This window comes from Neoarius graeffei, chromosome 7 (genome assembly GCF_027579695.1).
Source record: "Neoarius graeffei isolate fNeoGra1 chromosome 7, fNeoGra1.pri, whole genome shotgun sequence".
Lineage (NCBI taxonomy): Eukaryota > Metazoa > Chordata > Actinopteri > Siluriformes > Ariidae > Neoarius > Neoarius graeffei.
In genome coordinates, this window is record NC_083575.1 from 81,398,243 (window position 1) to 81,415,840 (window position 17,598).

General features: G+C 43.6%; 1 protein-coding gene across 5 annotated transcripts in view; it reads right to left on the reverse strand.

The window, feature by feature from the left end:
• Positions 1 to 17,598, reverse strand: part of fam13a (family with sequence similarity 13 member A) — a 281,599-nt gene that overhangs the window by 198,505 nt on the left and 65,496 nt on the right. For all 5 annotated transcript variants that reach the window (XM_060926493.1, XM_060926495.1, XM_060926497.1 and 2 more), the window contains 3 exons: positions 13,888 to 14,035; positions 6,500 to 6,589; positions 640 to 732 (listed from right to left, as the gene is read on the reverse strand). In XM_060926493.1, coding sequence (XP_060782476.1) covers positions 640 to 732; positions 6,500 to 6,589; positions 13,888 to 14,035 — 331 coding nt within the window. The remainder of the gene's footprint in view (positions 1 to 639; positions 733 to 6,499; positions 6,590 to 13,887; positions 14,036 to 17,598) is intronic.

The window sequence follows — 17,598 nt, forward strand, 5'->3', positions numbered from 1 at the left end:
CGTTTCACCGACCCCATAAGCGATCTCCTCAGCGGGAGCTTGTCTTACTTTTCACAACCATCTCTTTTTGCTTTTTTTCCCATCAGCATTTCCCAATCGATCCAGTGCCCTGGTTATGACTTACTGCAATGATGTCCTGCAGGCCTTATCTAGGGCAGCTCAGCAAGATGAGCTGGACACCAGTCTAAGTAAACAGTTTTAGATTTCAAGCCCTGTACGAAAACACAGCATACGCTGGTATCTAGCAAGGTGGCCTAAGGTGTTACGAAATGGCCGATTTCTCCTTTTTTCCCCCCCATGAAAAAAGCATCAAAGTCATTTGAGCAGTCAGCAGGTATCAGAGGCTATCTAGAACGTTAAAGAACAAACGATAAGCCGAACACACTGATATGAAGCCAGACTGCAAATAAAGCCAGGTAGCTCTAAGTGAACGCTACAAACTATAAATGTTTTAAACTGGTATTTGGGTTCACAAAATTTGGATGAAAAGATCAAGGTGACTTGTGTATCAAGTCTCGGCAAGAGAAATCCTTCTTCCGATATTCCTCCAGTCTTATAAATCCTTAAATAAATCAGCCAAAATGCTTTTCTCATATCTCAGCTCTTTTCCTGCAATATTAAAAATAAAAAGATCGTTACCTTCTTTTTTCTTGGTGTAGGTACTGGGGTTTCTTGGCTCAACTCTTTTTCTCTTGGTGAGACCTTGTCTTCAACTGGACTGCTCCTTGTGGCCTGACAAAACAGGAAATGATCAGTGCCAGATTATTAAGTGATCTATGAGTCAATAAAATCATTCAGCAGCACCAGACCTTTGCATCCTTGACTGAAAACATTAATCATTACAAAGTGAAACAGGAAACGAAACGTCAGCATTGCAGAACTGCAGAGGATGTTCCCAGATTGTACAAATATGAGTTAAAAACTAATAAGAACCAAACTCTTTCCTATACCGTAACAATCTACCAGTCCGTGTTCACAGCATTACAGGTTTAAACGTCGTGTAAGAGTTTTGCTTGAACACTTATGCCGCTTTTCCACTACAAACGCGGCTGAGTCGGGCTGAGCCGTGCCGTGCTGAGTTGGGCTGAGTCGAGCTGAGTGGGGCTGTTGGAGTTGCATTTCGACTACAACCGCGCTGAACCGTGCTGGCTGGAAGTGGGTGGACACATTGGGTGGAGTTAGCGAAAGTGGATGGACGTCACGTGATGTCATTAAGTGGCGCAAACAGTGACATCAGTGACCTTTTAAGCGGTAGTCTCACGACCCGGATAGTAAACAATAAACATGGAGTCGTTAGTGTTGCTGGTCTTGGTGCTGTGGCTTGTTGTCACCGACAACAGATACTGGCAAGAGCGTATAGATGAGACGAGGCGCATAAGGCTTCAGAAATTCTCGTAATTCGTAATAATTCTTCTTCCGGGTTTACGGTGTTTACAGATCCCAGCGTGCTCGCGGGGCGTGTGTGGGTGTGTGAGGACACTCCTCCTCACCAATCAGTGCACAGGGGAGTGTCTGCTCACGCCCCCAGCCTCACTCGGCTCGGTTTGGCTTGCTTCAGCCCCACTCCAAAACCGTGCGAGTTTTAGGGGCTAAGCAGGGCTGAAGCGAGCTGAGTCGTGCTGCTCTGAGGTAGTCGAAATGCAAGCCGTGTCGGGCTGAAGTGAGCTGAAAAAGGGTAGTGGAAAAGGGCCAATATTGCTACATGAAGACAAACTGGCTGCATGCAATGTCATTTGAACGCATTTGGTAGTTAAAACGGTTAACAAAAGCAGAACTCTTGCTCGGCACAACGTAGAATCTGAAGTCTTAACACAGCCGAGGAAAATGTTAAGAACCATAGTTCATGGAATTTTATATTCTAGAGTCAATCCATACAGATATGAAGCATGTTTATTCTTCGTCAGCATCAGCAGCTTCACACCATAGTGCCCCTTCAAAATCTGCACTCGCCGGCCACTTTATTAGGAGCACCCGATCCCTTGACAGCAGCATGATGCATAAAATCATCTCATCTCATTATCTCTAGCCGCTTTATCCTGTTCTACAGGGTCGCAGGCGAGCTGGAGCCTATCCCAGCTGACTATGGGCGAAAGGCGGGGTACACCCTGGACAAGTCGCCAGGTCATCACAGGGCTGACACATAGACACAGACAACCATTCACACTCACATTCACACCTACGGTCAATTTAGAGTCACCAGTTAACCTAACCTGCATGTCTTTGGACTGTGGGGGAAACCGGAGCACCCGGAGGAAACCCACGCGGACACGGGGAGAACATGCAAACTCCACACAGAAAGGCCCTCGCCGGCCACGGGGCTCGAACCCAGACCTTCTTGCTGTGAGGCGACAGCGCTAACCACTACACCACCGTGCCGCCCACATAAAAATCATGCAGATACAAATCAAGAGCTTCAGTTAATGTTCACTTCTTCAAACATCAGAATGGGAGAAATTGTGATCTCAAACTAAGGCCATGTACACACATAGCCAGGTATTTTTAAAACCGAACATTTTCCCCCCCTCCGTTTATAAAAATGTTTTATCCACACCACCTTGTCTTCGAAAAAAATCCCTTCCACACATAACCGAACATCTGCGTTTTCAATCACAGTCATAAGCATTCCAAACCTGTAGATGGCATTATTTCCCCAAATCCTACCCCTAATCACATCAGAATAGCCCTCTGTTGGCGTCACTTCCGCCTAAACATAAAACATGGCGCCAAGCTCGTTCGTCTGGACAGACTCGGAGACAGAATTGCTTCTAAACGCAATTTTGGAGTATAAACTTCAAAAGACGCAAGAAAACGTTGATTGGGAATCTTGTCAGTAGTTGGGCTTCTAAAATTAAACATGTAAATAGCACCTGCACAATGATTAACGCTTTCAAGGCACTACTCCGATCCATTACTCTTTGTCCATGCTTAATCTGGCTTCTGCAGTAAACAAAGGTCGCACGTTTGACGTCAGGGCAGATTTGTTGTCATTTTTTTGGCGCAGATTGTGACGTTCTAAAACGCAAAACTCCGCTTATCTCTGTCTACACGAAAAGGCATACACGGAGTTTTCAAAAATCTTCACTTTGCCCGGAGTTTTTTTTAAATATTCGTTTTTGATGTGTTTTCATGTGGATGACAGGCCAAAACGTAGAAAAATATCTTTGATTTAGCAGATACCCGGCTACGTGTGGACGGGGTCTAAGTGTGACTTTCACTGTGGCACGGGTGCTGGTTTGAGTATTTCAGAAACTGCTGATCTCCTGGGGTTTTCGCACACAACAGTCTCTAGATTTTGGTGCGAAAAACAAAAAAAAAAAACATTCAGCGAGCGACAGTTCTGTGGGTGGAAACAAACGCCTTGTTGATAAGAGAGGTCAGAGGAAAATGGCCAGATTGGTTCGAGCTGCCAGGAAGGATCTAGTAACTCATAGCAACTCTTTACAACCGTGGTGAGCAGAAAAGCATCTCAGCATGCAACAGCAGAAGAACACACTGGGTTCCAGTCCTGCAGCCAAGAACAGGAATCTTAGAATCAAGAACAAGTTCCTATTAAAGTGTCATGTGAGTGTATTTTGCTTGTTAAAAGAACTTCGCCTTGATAACTTGTCTTTTTTTTATTTTCTTAAATAACTTTTGCCCATGGGCGGCACGGTGGTGTAGTGGTTAGCGCTGTCGCCTCACAGCAAGAAGGTCCTGGGTTCGAGCCCCGGGGCCGGCGAGGGCCTTTCTGTGTGGAGTTTGCATGTTCTCCCCGTGTCCGCGTGGGTTTCCTCCGGGTGCTCCGGTTTCCCCCACAGTCCAAAGACATGCAGGTTAGGTTAACTGGTGACTCTAAATTGACCGTAGGTGTGAATGGTTGTCTGTGTCTATGTGTCAGCCCTGTGATGACCTGGCGACTTGTCCAGGGTGTACCCTGCCTTTCGCCCGTAGTCAGCTGGGATAGGCTCCAGCTTGCCTGCGACCCTGTAGAAGGATAAAGCGGCTAGAGATAATGAGATGAGATGAACTTTTGCCCACTGTTTATCTCATGAACATCAGTTTTTTTAGTATTACCACAAGTCCTCAGCTGGACTGAGGTCTGGACTTTGACTGGGCCGTTCTAACATTATGAACCTCTCCAGTGTAGCTTTGGTAGTATACCTACAGCCATACTGTTGGAACCGCGTCTAACAGTACCAGTGTCAAATCTCTTGAAAACTGGAATAGCTTTTCTTCTCGGATTGTCCTGTATTTGGGTCCATCTATCTTGCCTTCAAACCTGACCAGTTTCCCAGTCCCTGCTGATGAGAAGCATCACCACTGCATAATGCTACCACCACCGTGCTTCACTCTAAGGAGACTGATCTCAGAGCGATCAGCTGTGTTGCATTTCTGCCGGATGTATCACTTTGTGCCAAGGCAGAAAAGCTACAATTTGGTCTCATCAGACCACAGAATCTTTTTTTCACGCGCCTTTTGGCAAACTCCGAACAAGATTTCAGATGGCTCACCACGCTTGTGTCCAGGTTAAGGTTATCCTGTGGACAGTTTCTCCCATCTGAGCTGTGGCTCTCTCCATCTCCTTGACCTCTTTGCTTCTCTGACTAATCCCCTCTTTACCTGATCAGTGACTTCTGGTGGACAGCCTCGTCTAGGCAAAGTCACAGCTGTGCCATATTCTTTCCATTTTTAATAATGGATTTGATGGTGCTTTGCAGGATGTTCAAAGCTTGGGATATTTTATGAATAAGCAAATGCTTATGCAAGGCACTGCAGGTCTTAGCAAGTGAAAGACCCAAGGCACAAATGCTAGCGTTCAAAAACAAGAAGTTGTGGTTAAAGCTTGATAATTTTGCTGAGCTTGACTGAATAAAGCAATCACACAGGCTGAGCATACACAGCTTGCAAAATATCCAAAAAGCAAAAACGGGCTGTTACTTTTCATTTTCTAAAAATACCATTTATGAGCATAAGCTGCACAGATCTCACCCCGAAGGGTCATACTCCAAAGTTTATTACATCAGGAAAGGCTGGGGGAAAAAAAAAAAGCTTTAAAGGAACAGTCCACCGTACTTCCATAATGAAATATGCTCTTATCTGAATTGAGACGAGCTGCTCCGTACCTCTCCGAGCTTTGCGCGACCTCCCAGTCAGTCAGACGCAGTCAGACGCGCTGTCACTCCTGTTAGCAATGTAGCTAGGCTCAGTAGGGCCAATGGTATTTTTTGGGGCTGTAGTTAGATGCGACCAAACTCTTCCGCGTTTTTCCTGTTTACATAGGTTTATATGACCAGTGATATGAAACAAGTTCAGTTACACAAATTGAAACGTAGCGATTTTTCTATGCTATGGAAAGTCCGCACTATAATGACAGGCGTACTAACACCTTCTGCGCGCTTCGGCAGCGCATTGATATCTGAGCTCCGTATCAACGCGCTGCCGAAGCGCGCAGAAGGTGTTAGTACGCCTGTCATTATAGTGCGGACTTTCCATAGCATAGAAAATCGCTACGTTTCAATTTTTTAACTGAACTTGTTTCATATCACTGGTCATATAAACCTATGTAAACAGGAAAAACGCGGAAGAGTTTGGTCGCATCTAACTACAGCCCCAAAAAATACCATTGGCCATACTGAGCCTAGCTACATTGCTAACAGGAGTGACAGCGCGTCTGACTGCGTCTGACTGACTGGGAGGTCGCGCAAAGCTCGGAGAGGTACGGAGCAGCTCGTCTCAATTCAGATAAGAGCATATTTCATTATGGAAGTACGGTGGACTGTTCCTTTAAGCCTCTGACTGGGTGATAAATAGATATACAGGTCATTCCAGGTCCCCCCCATCTGTCCCTCTGAGTTACATGTCGGTCCTGAGATCGAGATGCTGACCTCTTCTGCTCCTTAGACCTGCCTGATCCATCCTGGTGCCCTGTGTCTGGTTGGAGTCTCATCGCATCGCTCCTGTAGAGGACGGCCCCATATGGACAGTTGAAAGTCACACTAGGAAGACGCTCTGGACTCTTACAGTAATGCTTTTATGGCTGAGGACTACAGTTGACTTGCTAACTTTAGGACTGCAGTTATCATGAACAGTTTTGCACTCAAGTTTCCATCAATGAAGAGTTTATAACATCAACGAAGCTGACTTCATGTTAAAACTGTTAATGTTATACGGTAATCACGTTGTCTGTTGTTACCCAAATGAGGAAGGGCTCCCTTTTGAGTCTGGTTCCTCTCGAGGTTTCTTCCTCATGTCGTCTGAGGGAGTTTTTCCTTGCCACCGTCGCCACAGGCTTGCTCATTGGGGATAGGTTAGGGATAAAATTAGCTCATGTTTCAAGTCGTTCAAATTCTGTAAAGCTGCTTTGCGACAATTTTTATTGTTAAAAGTGCTATACAAATAAACTTGACTTGACGATGCTTCATTTACAATACTGACAACACACTGGCGTGATAATAAATGGTGAACAAATATAGAGACACACAAACTAACATGAAAACACACACAAACATGTCATGTGTACCTTCTTCTTTCTGGGAAGTGGAGTAGGTGCTGTAGGTGTCGGAGAGGATGTTGACAAGGTATCTGTGCGCACTATATCCATGTGGGCCTCCTGGGAACAAAACGATAAGTGCAAAGAGTTCACATGAGCTCAGCAGTTTCTTCATATTGTACCCATACGTGAAGTGACATTCACCCTGAAATGAATGGTGAATTAATACAAGACTCAAAAGAGCCACATCACAAAATGGAGCCATGTCCATTATCTGAACAAGGTAAAGGTCATCAGGGGTTATCTGGGAGTCTGGGAGTCAGAAGATATCCACAGGTGGCCAATTTGGCTCTTTGTAGTAAACTATGTTCTAATATCTATCTTTCCACGACACTGGAGCAGTGAGTTTGTGTTTTTCTTTTTAATCTTGCTCGAGTTAATGCTGTTTACCAGCGTCATTCAAGTCTGCAGCAGCAAAACAGATGCCCATATACAGTACTATGCATCAGTCTGCTGTCAATGTAGTGTCAAGGTCACGTCCTCTCATGCACTGCATGTAAGTAGGTGAGTAAACAGGTTCTAATGGTATGGACACACCGAGTAAAAAAGCACTTTTTAGCCTTTTTTTAAAGCTAGACCGCCTTTCAGATTTTTCAAGTGTAGGTCATAAAAAGAATTTTCCCCGACACCCAATTATTTTTGTTTAGTGGACCGAAAGCTCATCTCATCTCATTATCTCTAGCCGCTTTATCCTGTTCTACAGGGTCGCGGGCAAGCTGGAGCCTATCCCAGCTGACTACGGGCGAAAGGCGGGGTACACCCTGGACAAGTCGCCAGGTCATCACAGGGCTGACACATAGACACAGACAACCATTCACACTCACATTCACACCTACGGTCAATTTAGAGTCACCAGTTAACCTAACCTGCATGTCTTTGGACTGTGGGGGAAACCGGAGCACCCGGAGGAAACCCACACGAACACGGGGAGAACATGCAAACTCCGCACAGAAAGGCCCTCGCCGGCCACGGGGCTCGAACCCGGACCTTCTTGCTGTGAGGCGACAGCGCTAACCACTACACCACCGTGCCGCCGGACCGAAAGCTACTGAATTCAAATCACAGACTTCCAATTTTATCTTTTTTTTTTTTTTACATAGAACAATTAATGAATTTAGAGCCATGTGGTCCTAAATTCTCCGCTATTTTTTCCTGCTTCACCATGACCCAATTCAAGATACTACATCATGCATCATGTGGTGGGTTTTCCCCGTTTGCACAGGGTATTCTGGGATACAAATTTGAAAGAAGGAGAGAAAAATGGAGGATCTGAGTAGAGGTCTGCGTGGGACAGAATTTTCAGTCCCGCTCCCGCCCGCTCCCGCATTGTGCAGTCCCGCTCCCGCAAAGAATTATGATTTTCAGTCCCGCTCCCGCCCGTACGTGCCATATTTTGTCCCGCTCCCGCCCGCAAATCCCGCATGATGCAGACGTTCGCGTTATTTCTCATGAAAGTTCTTGTCATTGGCTTGAGGAATTAAACATGCTGAGCTTAGCTGAGCTCTCCACTGACCGACCCTCACCTAGCGTACGTAGCGAGGGTGCGCGTTGCCAGGCGGCATGCGCAGCTGAGGCTTTACAGAGATACCCAACACACCTACCAAAATCTACAGTGGATATTAAGAATATTGTACATTGCACATAGCTTATATGTCACTCCTCACATTTACATTCTAGGAAATACAAGTAGACCTATAAGAAATTAATATAATTTAAAGACACAGCGTGATGGTGCCCCACCCCCTACTTTGAGTGGATTTGAGCATAAATATCTACAGCTCACGTTCCAAATGTCCGATTTCAGGACTCTTGACTTTTTAACGGTAAATGTACCTCTTTTTAAAGCAGCACTTACTTCGGAAGCACTGTGAGCTTCACTAGAGGAGCTCTGCTCTTCTGCCATGATCGGAGATCTCAAACACGGAAGAGCGGAAAGGAATCGGAAGCGTACGCGAGATTAGACCACATCCGCAAATTTAGGCATCTTAAAATGTTTTTATTAATGCCAAATAAAATATCCAGCACAAATTATATATGATAGACATAAATTAATAATTTATACATTTTATTTTAAACACGTTTTTAGTTAGCGGGACTGCAGCTTATCACCTCTCCCGCCCGCTCCCGCATTGTGCACTCCCCCTCCCGCCCGCGCCCGCAACAAGCTTTCAAAATTTGTCCCGCGCTGCACTGCTTTGCGTTGGGTCCCGCGGGACTCCCACGGGAGTGCAGGGCTCTAGATGTGAGTGTGCGAATGAAACAAGAAAGACCGACTACAGTAACGGAAAGCGAGAAGAAAAGACGTTTTGTTATACGAAGGAAAGGAAACGCAGGACCAAACTAATAAATATCGGTGCTCAGCGAGCACCTCGGTGTGATCAGCTGTTCGTTTAGCGACAGAACGATGTAACTGTTAGTGCACAGTCAAAGGTAAACCTGTAGATGGCAGTAATGCAACACTGTGGATACCAGTTGCCATAAAACCCAAAAGATGAAGAAGAAGGTAAACCTGCGCATGCGCACGGACTTCGTCTGCTTGACTGTGTGAAGCGAGCGATTTCATGCACATTATTTGCTCGGGAATCCCCTCAAATTAAATAACTTCCCAGCCACAGAATGGCCTGTTTTGCTTTGTTTTTTGAGATATTACAGAAATAAATATCACCAGAGGGAAAAAAATTTCACTGATTTTATGAAACTGAAAGGTCATCTAGCTTTAATCGCTGCTATGTTATTATTTAGAAATATTTAACAGTTATTCCACGAAATCGAGTTGTACATGGCTATAAGTCATGTACGACAAGATTGAGTGGAATAACCGTTTTATTCACCCCACATTCACTGGATTTTGAGAAACAGAGCATTTTTTTTTTTCAAATTCGATAAATAAAAACTTTATATAAAACGTCCTACAAAATAATTTCCACTTAGAATGTAAATAAACTAACGTAATGGCAGTAGCAATTTGTGAAAAATGTGCAATAATAATAATTATTTAAAAATAAAGAAACGTTCTTCCATCAAATATATTTCGTTGCTTTTTTTATTTTTATTTTTTTTTTGGGGGGGGGGTTCTTCTTCTTCTTTAGAGGTTTTTGGTGGTTGGCAAACCAACTTAAAAGGTCCATTACCGCCACCGACTGGGCTGGAGTGTAGAACAGGAGATATTGGGGGGGGGCACTGTATTCTTTCAGCTATTTCTGTTTCTTTTAAATACTTGATCACAATTTTTGTGGTTTTGTTTTCAAGTAGAGTTTTTATTTTGTCCTTGGTTGGTTCAGCAACACGTTCCGCCATTTTGTTTTTCTCTACTCACGGTATATGAGCTGATATCCTAGTAGTAGAGTAGCCAATCAGAGTGCACGATTGCTCATATCCAGCGAATGTGGATAGAATAATATCAAATACTTTGCTGGCATTTTTTCCTCTTAGGACGTTTTCACGCTTGGTCCGAATACTTGAGAACCTCAGGACACATTTGGGGCTCATTTATCAGTGGGGCTCATAATCGCAGGTTTGCTTTCACACCGAAGTCGTTCTGAACTGTGCCTTGATTACGCAATTAGATGTGTCACTTTTGTGCACGAGTTTGCAGAATCATAAGCACTAGCTTCACTAGAATGGTAGGCACTAGCTTTTCTGTGTGGTGACGAACAGCTCTTTCTGGATGCATGGCATGTCACTGTGCAGAAATACCTAAACACGAAGAGCTGATCTTGAATAAAACAGGGATGTGATTTGTGGCTGGTGAAATTATCTGAAAATTTTAGCCGGGGGTCTGGGGGCCGCAGGCCCCCAGCTGGTCCAGGGCAGCACCCTGGTGGGGGGACAAGGGGCGAAGCCCCCCGAAGCTCCTGGGTTTTGGGGTTTTCTGACTTAAAAATTGTACGAAAATGGCAAGCAAACACACAAGAAAAAAATTGTCATGATTAACAAACTCAAGCCAATTTAATGGTCAACATGCAACTCTGACACACACACACACTCGCTCACTCTCTCTCTCACTCGCACGCGCACACACTCTCTCTCGCTCGCGGGCACACACTCGCTCGCACGCGCTCACACTCTCTCTCTCACTCGCGCGCGCTCTCTCTCACTCGTGCGCTCTCTCTCACTCGCGCTCTCTCTCTCACTCGCGCGCGCTCTCTCTCTCTCTCTCACTTGCGCACACACACACACACACACACACACACTCACTCTCTCACACACACACTCTCTCTCACTCACACCCCAAAGAACCAGCGCGGCAGGGCCCGCTAGCCCCGCGCCTTGGGACGTAATTCGCCCTGAGGCGAGCCGCAGCACTCCGCTTAGGTTTCGTTTCTATCCCGGGCTCCAACCTGACTTTGGACGCTCGTAGCTCGGGCAGGGGAGGTCCCAGTATCCCCAAACTTGACAGCCAGAGACCTCTGCCCTCTCCCCAAAGAACGAAAACGCTGAACAAATGTCTCACAGTCTCATGTCCAACGTCTGTAGCAACCTCTTTCTCCAACCATTCCCAGCGGAACTTGTTTTTCACTATTCTGTCGATTTCTTTAACTCGATTTGCATCTTTACGCCTCGATCACGGAGGCTGCCATCTTTCAACTCTGTTTGAAGCGAGCTTACGTACAGCTATCTAACAAGCGTGTTCATTGGTTGTTACAGAGCGATGGGCCAATCACGTACCTCGTTTCATCTCAATGACGTAATTGCGTAAATGACGTAATTACGTCAATGAGATGAAACGAGGTACATGATTGGCCCATCGCTCTGTAACAACCAATGAATGCGCTCGCTTCAAACAAAGAGTTGAAAGATGGCAGCCTCCGTGATCGAGGCGTAAAGATGCAAATCCGAGGCTGCCATCTTTCAAACAAAGTCGGAACGAATAGGATACGAATGTGGATTTGAGGGAAAAATCGGAAACATTTTTTTCTTCATGTTTTGAGGTGAAAAAAGCGGAATTCCGCGAATTCGCGGAAAAATCACATCCCTGATAAAAATAAATTTAATCATGTAGGCAGATATGAGACGTGCATTTTTTGTATTAGCGCCACAAATGTGAACTACCAACAGTGCGCCAGTCCTATAGAGATAAAATGGTTTTATACGTACATATATCAGTAACATTAATAGCTCTTTTGTTTTCATGAAACACTTTCATATGCACCTCTAACAGAAAGATTCAGCTCAAATTGAAGAATTGTTGATGCTGATTGCATTCACCATGTGCCACTTAAATAAATACTGCACTTTTAAAGGTCATTCACTTGAACCTCTCTGTTTCAGATGAGCATTTATATGTGGTGGTCTGCGTGACACTTACAAACCTGGGAGGTTGAATCATTAACAGTTATTCCACGAAATCGAGTCGTACATGAGCTGATAGCCGACGAGGCGCACAGCACTGACTTGGCTATAAGCCGTGTATGACGAGATTGAGTGAAATAATTGTTTATTCTATCCACGTTCACTGGATTTTGAGAAACAGAGCATTTTTGTTTTTGCAAATTCGATAAATAAAAACTTTAAACGTCCGATAAAATAATTTGTGCTTAGAATGTAAACAAACCGGCGAAATGACAGGAGCAATTTGTGAAAAATGCAATGATGATAATAATAATTCTTGAAAAATAAAAAGACGTGTTCTTACCATCAAATACTTTTATTCCATATTTTGTTGCTTTTTTTTTGTATTTTGTTTTCGAGTTGAGTTTTTATTTTGTCCTCGAATGGTTCAGCAACACGCGCTGCCATTTTGTTTTTCTCTACTCACGGTATAAGAGCTGATAGCCTAGTAGTATATGGAATCAATTTTGTGCCAAAATGTTCATACAATACTTTTGAAATATCAAACAAAAACGACAAATCAAAATACAAAAAAAAAAAGTAAATTTTTTTTAGACTGGCAAACAAATTATTCGTGTAATCGTGCAAAATATCAGTCTGTTACTCTTCAGAAACCTTTTATTTTTGTTCCGCGTCTTTCTCAGTTTTGTTTGACGTAATTTATTTTGGTTGCGATTCCAGCTTTCTCGTTTGCGCTCCCTGACTTTTTGCTTGCAGTTTTGGCACAAACTTCACGTGTGGGTGGGCTGTCCAGGAATGCATTCCCATTGGGTAACTTGTGTTTGACTGACAGCTCCGCTCAGCCATTCCCTACTCGGATTCTGGCGGACTGTTTGACGAGTGACCGATCCATTGACGGTAAACAAGGATCGAGTGGACTTCAGTGGCGACTATGATATTGAATTAATTCAACAAAGTGTAAATTCAATATCATAGTCGCCACTGAAGTCCACTCGATCCTTGTTTACCGTCAATGGATCGGTCACTCGTCAAACAGTCCGCCAGAATCCGAGTAGGAAATGGCCGCAACAGCTTCCGAGGGAATGGCTGAGCGTAGCTGTCAGTCAAACACAAGTTAGCCAATGGGAATGCGTTCCTGGACAGCCCACCCACACGTGAAGTTTGTGCCAAAACTGCAAGCAAAAAGTCAGGGAGCGCAAACAAGAAAGCTGGACTCGCAACCAAAATAAATTACGCCAAACAAAACTGAGAAAGACGCGGAACAAAAATAAAAGGTTTCTGAAGAGTAATAGACTGATATTTTGCACGATTACACACATAATTTGTTTGCCAGTCTGAAAAAATTGACTTTTTTTTTTGTATTTTGATTTGTCGTTTTTGTTTGATATTTCAAAAGTATTGTATGAACATTTTGGCACAAAATTGATTCCATAGTAGTAGAGTAGCCAATCAGAGCATGCAATTGCTCATATCCAGTGGATAGAATAAGTTCCATTATGCCTACACGACCCTAAAAAGATGATTAAATCGAATAAATGTAAATACTGGGCAGCACAGTGGTGTTGTGTCACAGCACTGTGTTGCCTCACAGCAAGAAGGTTCTAGGTTCGAGCCCAGTGGCCGACGGGGTCCTTTCTGTGTAGAGTTTCCTCCGGGTGCTCCGGTTTCCCCCACAGTCCAAAGACATGTGCTTAGGTTAACATGGAGTAGCCATGGTCTGAGGTTGGGCTGAAATGCCCTTGAGCAAGGTATCTAACCCACAACTGCTCCCCGGGCGCTGTAGCATAGCAGCCCACTGCTCTGAATATGTGTGTGTGCTCATTGCTCACTTGTGTGTGTGGTGTGTTCACTGCTTCAGGTGGGTTAAATTTCACTCTGTGCTTGAGTGTACATGTGACAAATAAAGACTTCTTGGCTTTCTATGGAAAACAGCATTAACATGCAACGTCTTAATCACCTCCGGTGTGCAATAACTAAAGAACGTTTCCGTCAGCACCCACGTTGAAGTCATAAAGGTTTAAAAACTGACTGACGTGTGAAGAACATCAGTGTGTGTCAGCACCCACTTTGACCATGATGATGTGTGAAGGCTGGCTTTTGGGCTGCTCCTGTCCTCCACTTGGCTCAAAGATGGTGCTGAAGTTCTCAATGAGCCTGGCCATGATCTTATTACACACATTCTGCTCCTGAATGCCTTCAAAACCAGGGGACACGCTGAGGAAAAAAAAAAGAGAGAAACAGAACACCATTGAACTAATTATGACAATTTGTGCAAAGCGATCCAAACGGTTTAGCCCGAGAGCATTAGCTCAAAATTGAGTCCAACCCGGAACAAATTAGTAACAAGCTGAATTTTTCAGAATATGTTCAGAATACCCTTAGGAATAACATACTAAAAGTCCCCGGGAATCCACCTTGTGCTCTCTGAGAAATTCAAGATGGCGTCCAAAATGGCCGCCAATTGGAGATTTTTCAATATCTCAGGGATAAAACATAATATAAATGCAATTAAAATGTTAAATTATATGTTCTCTCATACAAGCAATGCAAATTCACCATTGTCACACTGTTAAAATTAAAATTAACCAAGATTACAAGGTCATTAATGTGGAAATTACATGGAATTTGATGGCTGACATGATTGACAGATTAGCTTAGTAGGCTACCTACATACATGAACATAATGTAAGACAACAATTAGACATCGATTTCCTTAATATTTAGTGCATCTTTAAGCTTTGATAAAATATTAAAGGGAAATTAAATTTGAGAACTCTATCTTCTAAAACTACAATGGCAAGCTGTTTCAGTACACTTCTTCAACATTCCGGCGACTTTCATGACAAAAAGGTCTGCCTCAATAAAAGCTCTTGCTTATAAACAATGAGTCGACTTAAACACTTCTCAGTGCCTCAGTTGGAATGCTTGGACCTTTGTTGTACCATCAATGAAGTAGGGAATTTATTCAAGCTTGTTTAAGGGTGGAAAAAAATTAATCTTTGAGTTTCTAGCGCCAGTCTTTACTACTAGCAATGCCAGTGTGTTCGGACAAAAAAATGACTAAACTCAGCATGACCTTTTAAAAATGACTGAACTCAGCATGACCTTTTAACATGCCATTTTTCATTTTACACCACCAATTTACTTTATTTAATATTAATGAAAATAAGTGCTCCAACCCCTAGTAATTGTGTTTGTTGTTTTGTGAACAGAATAGGATGATACGGAGTGAACGAGTAACCAATGGATCCACACTCTATAATCGGTAGTGTACATTAAATAGCACATGTATAGATTTGCAATTATAAGTCTGTAATTATTAGTCCTAAACATTAAGAACTGAAGCCATTTCAAAAACATATGAGATATCTTCATGATACCATAACGATTATTTTGTCATAACAGTCATTGTTATTTCTTCTTGGATGTGAATTTATGGGCCAGGGCGTTTCAAGATTGATACTTGATTCAAGGATCGGACTGGATGAAACCTACACACATTCATAGTACTGTGCACATTCATAAATGTGAACTGGTGAAGTGCCAAAAATATGACAATCTAACCAGACATGGCAAGCGAACACATTATACACAAATATACTGTTATAATAATGTCTCATCTCATCTCATTATCTCTAGCCGCTTTATCCTTCTACAGGGCTGCAGGCAAGCTGGAGCCTATCCCAGCTGACTACGGGCGAAAGGCAGGGTACACCCTGCACAAGTCGCCAGGTCATCACAGGGCTGACACATAGACACAGACAACCATTCACGCTCACATTCACACCTACGGTCAATTTAGAGTCACCAGTTAACCTAACCTGCATGTCTTTGGACTGTGGGGGAAACCGGAGCACCCGGAGGAAACCCACGCGGACACGGGGAGAACATGTAAACTCCGCACAGAAAGGCCCTCGCCGGCCCCGGGGCTCGAACCCAGGACCTTCTTGCTGTGAGGCGACAGCGCTAACCACTACACCACCGTGCCACCCCATAATAATGTGTACATTGTTATTATATAATGTTAATGCACAATGTAATTAATACACACATGTTGGAATTTACTCTCCTACCCTACAAAACATATATTTTGACCTTTTAATTGCATTAATATTTTGTTTTGGGCCTGAGATATGAGCAGATCTCCATTTGGCGGCCATTTTGGACGCCATCTTGAATTTCTCAGCAAGCACAAGGGGGATTTCCGGGGACTTTTAGTATGTTATTCCTAAAGGTATTCTGAACATATTCTGAAATTTTCAGCTTGTTACTAATTTGTTCCGGGTATAACCCTATTACTCCTGGGCAGTGTTGCCAGATTGGGCGGTTTCCCGCCCAAGTTGGGCGGTTTCAAGTGCATTTTGGTGGGTTTTGAACATATTTTGTGCTGGAAAACGTCAGCAGTATCTGGCAACACTGCTCCTGGGCTAGTTCCCTATCCAAGAACATTCGAATGTTCAGGGCTTTGTGCTGGATCAGGTCATAGTTCGGAGAGAAATAATGCAGAGAAAGCACAGCTACCTTTCAAGAGGCATCGATTCGTTCTTTCTTTTTAGATGAAGTGATGATTTGTGGATTACCATCACCTGCAGAAAAGCATTCATTTCACATTCTGCTTGCTAAAACCACAGCCACTAATTTAAATAATCACTGGGAAAAGCAAGCTTTCGATGCTACTCTGTTCAAAACAGCCATTAGTGGAAGCCATTTCATAACACTAGCATGAACTGGTGGATTATTTCGCAAAAATATCAGTGTTCTCCACGGGCGCTTTTAAAGTGGCGCACCGCTACGTTGTAATTCTGGCCTGCCGCCCTTCCCTTGGCCAAAAAAACAAAACAAAACAAAAAACCCCGTAACTTCATCAGTATACACCAAATAAATTGCAAAGCTTTCGCTTTATTATAATTTTCACTGTCAAAAAAGCCGAAAGTCTGTCAGCCCCTACCAGGGCTCCGCCCCTGGACCCCGTTGGGGGCCTAGGTGGCCCCCAAACCCCCGTCACCACCTTTTATTTTTAAAAAGTGGAGAACACTGAATATTATATACACCAATTAGGGGAAGCCATGGCCTCATAGTTAGAGAAGCAACTTTGGGACCAAAATGTTGCCGGTTCAATTCCGTGGACCAGCAGGAATGGCTGAAGTGTCTTTGAGCAAGGTACCTAACCTCTAACTGATCCCTAGGCTGCTCTGGGTATGTTGTACGGTATGTCATCCTGGATAAGAGTGTCTGCTAAATGCCTGTAATGTAATGTAATTTTGACTGTTGCTCATTTGTTCAATGCTAATCGTGCGAACTTGAAATAAAAAGAAGGCTAAAGTTTAAAAAAAAAAAGACAAGTCTAATCTTTGATGATTTGTGATATTACAGTAACGTTATGTCTGTCTGCCAAGTCAATTTACAGTAGGATGCAATTTGGTGCCTACTGACGCTTTGCCTAATGGTTGTTTTAAAGATTACAGCATCAAAAGTTTTTTTTGTTTGTTTTTTTTCCCAGTAATTACTGTATATAAATCATACTGTGCGGTGTTTTTTGGGGTTTTTTTTTTAGTAGCAAAATGTGAAACGGATAGTTTAATAGGAAGATAACATAAGGTAGTGTATGCAGGTCATTTAACATAAACATAGGTTTCATGAATGATAAGTGTCAAAGTCCCTTCCCACGCCATGTGGCGGCGCCGATCTTCGTTTCCGTAGCCCTCGGCCTCTCGCCTATTACATAGCTAGGGTTACAGTGGGAGGGCTAGTCCTCTGGTAACCGGGAGAGTTTGACT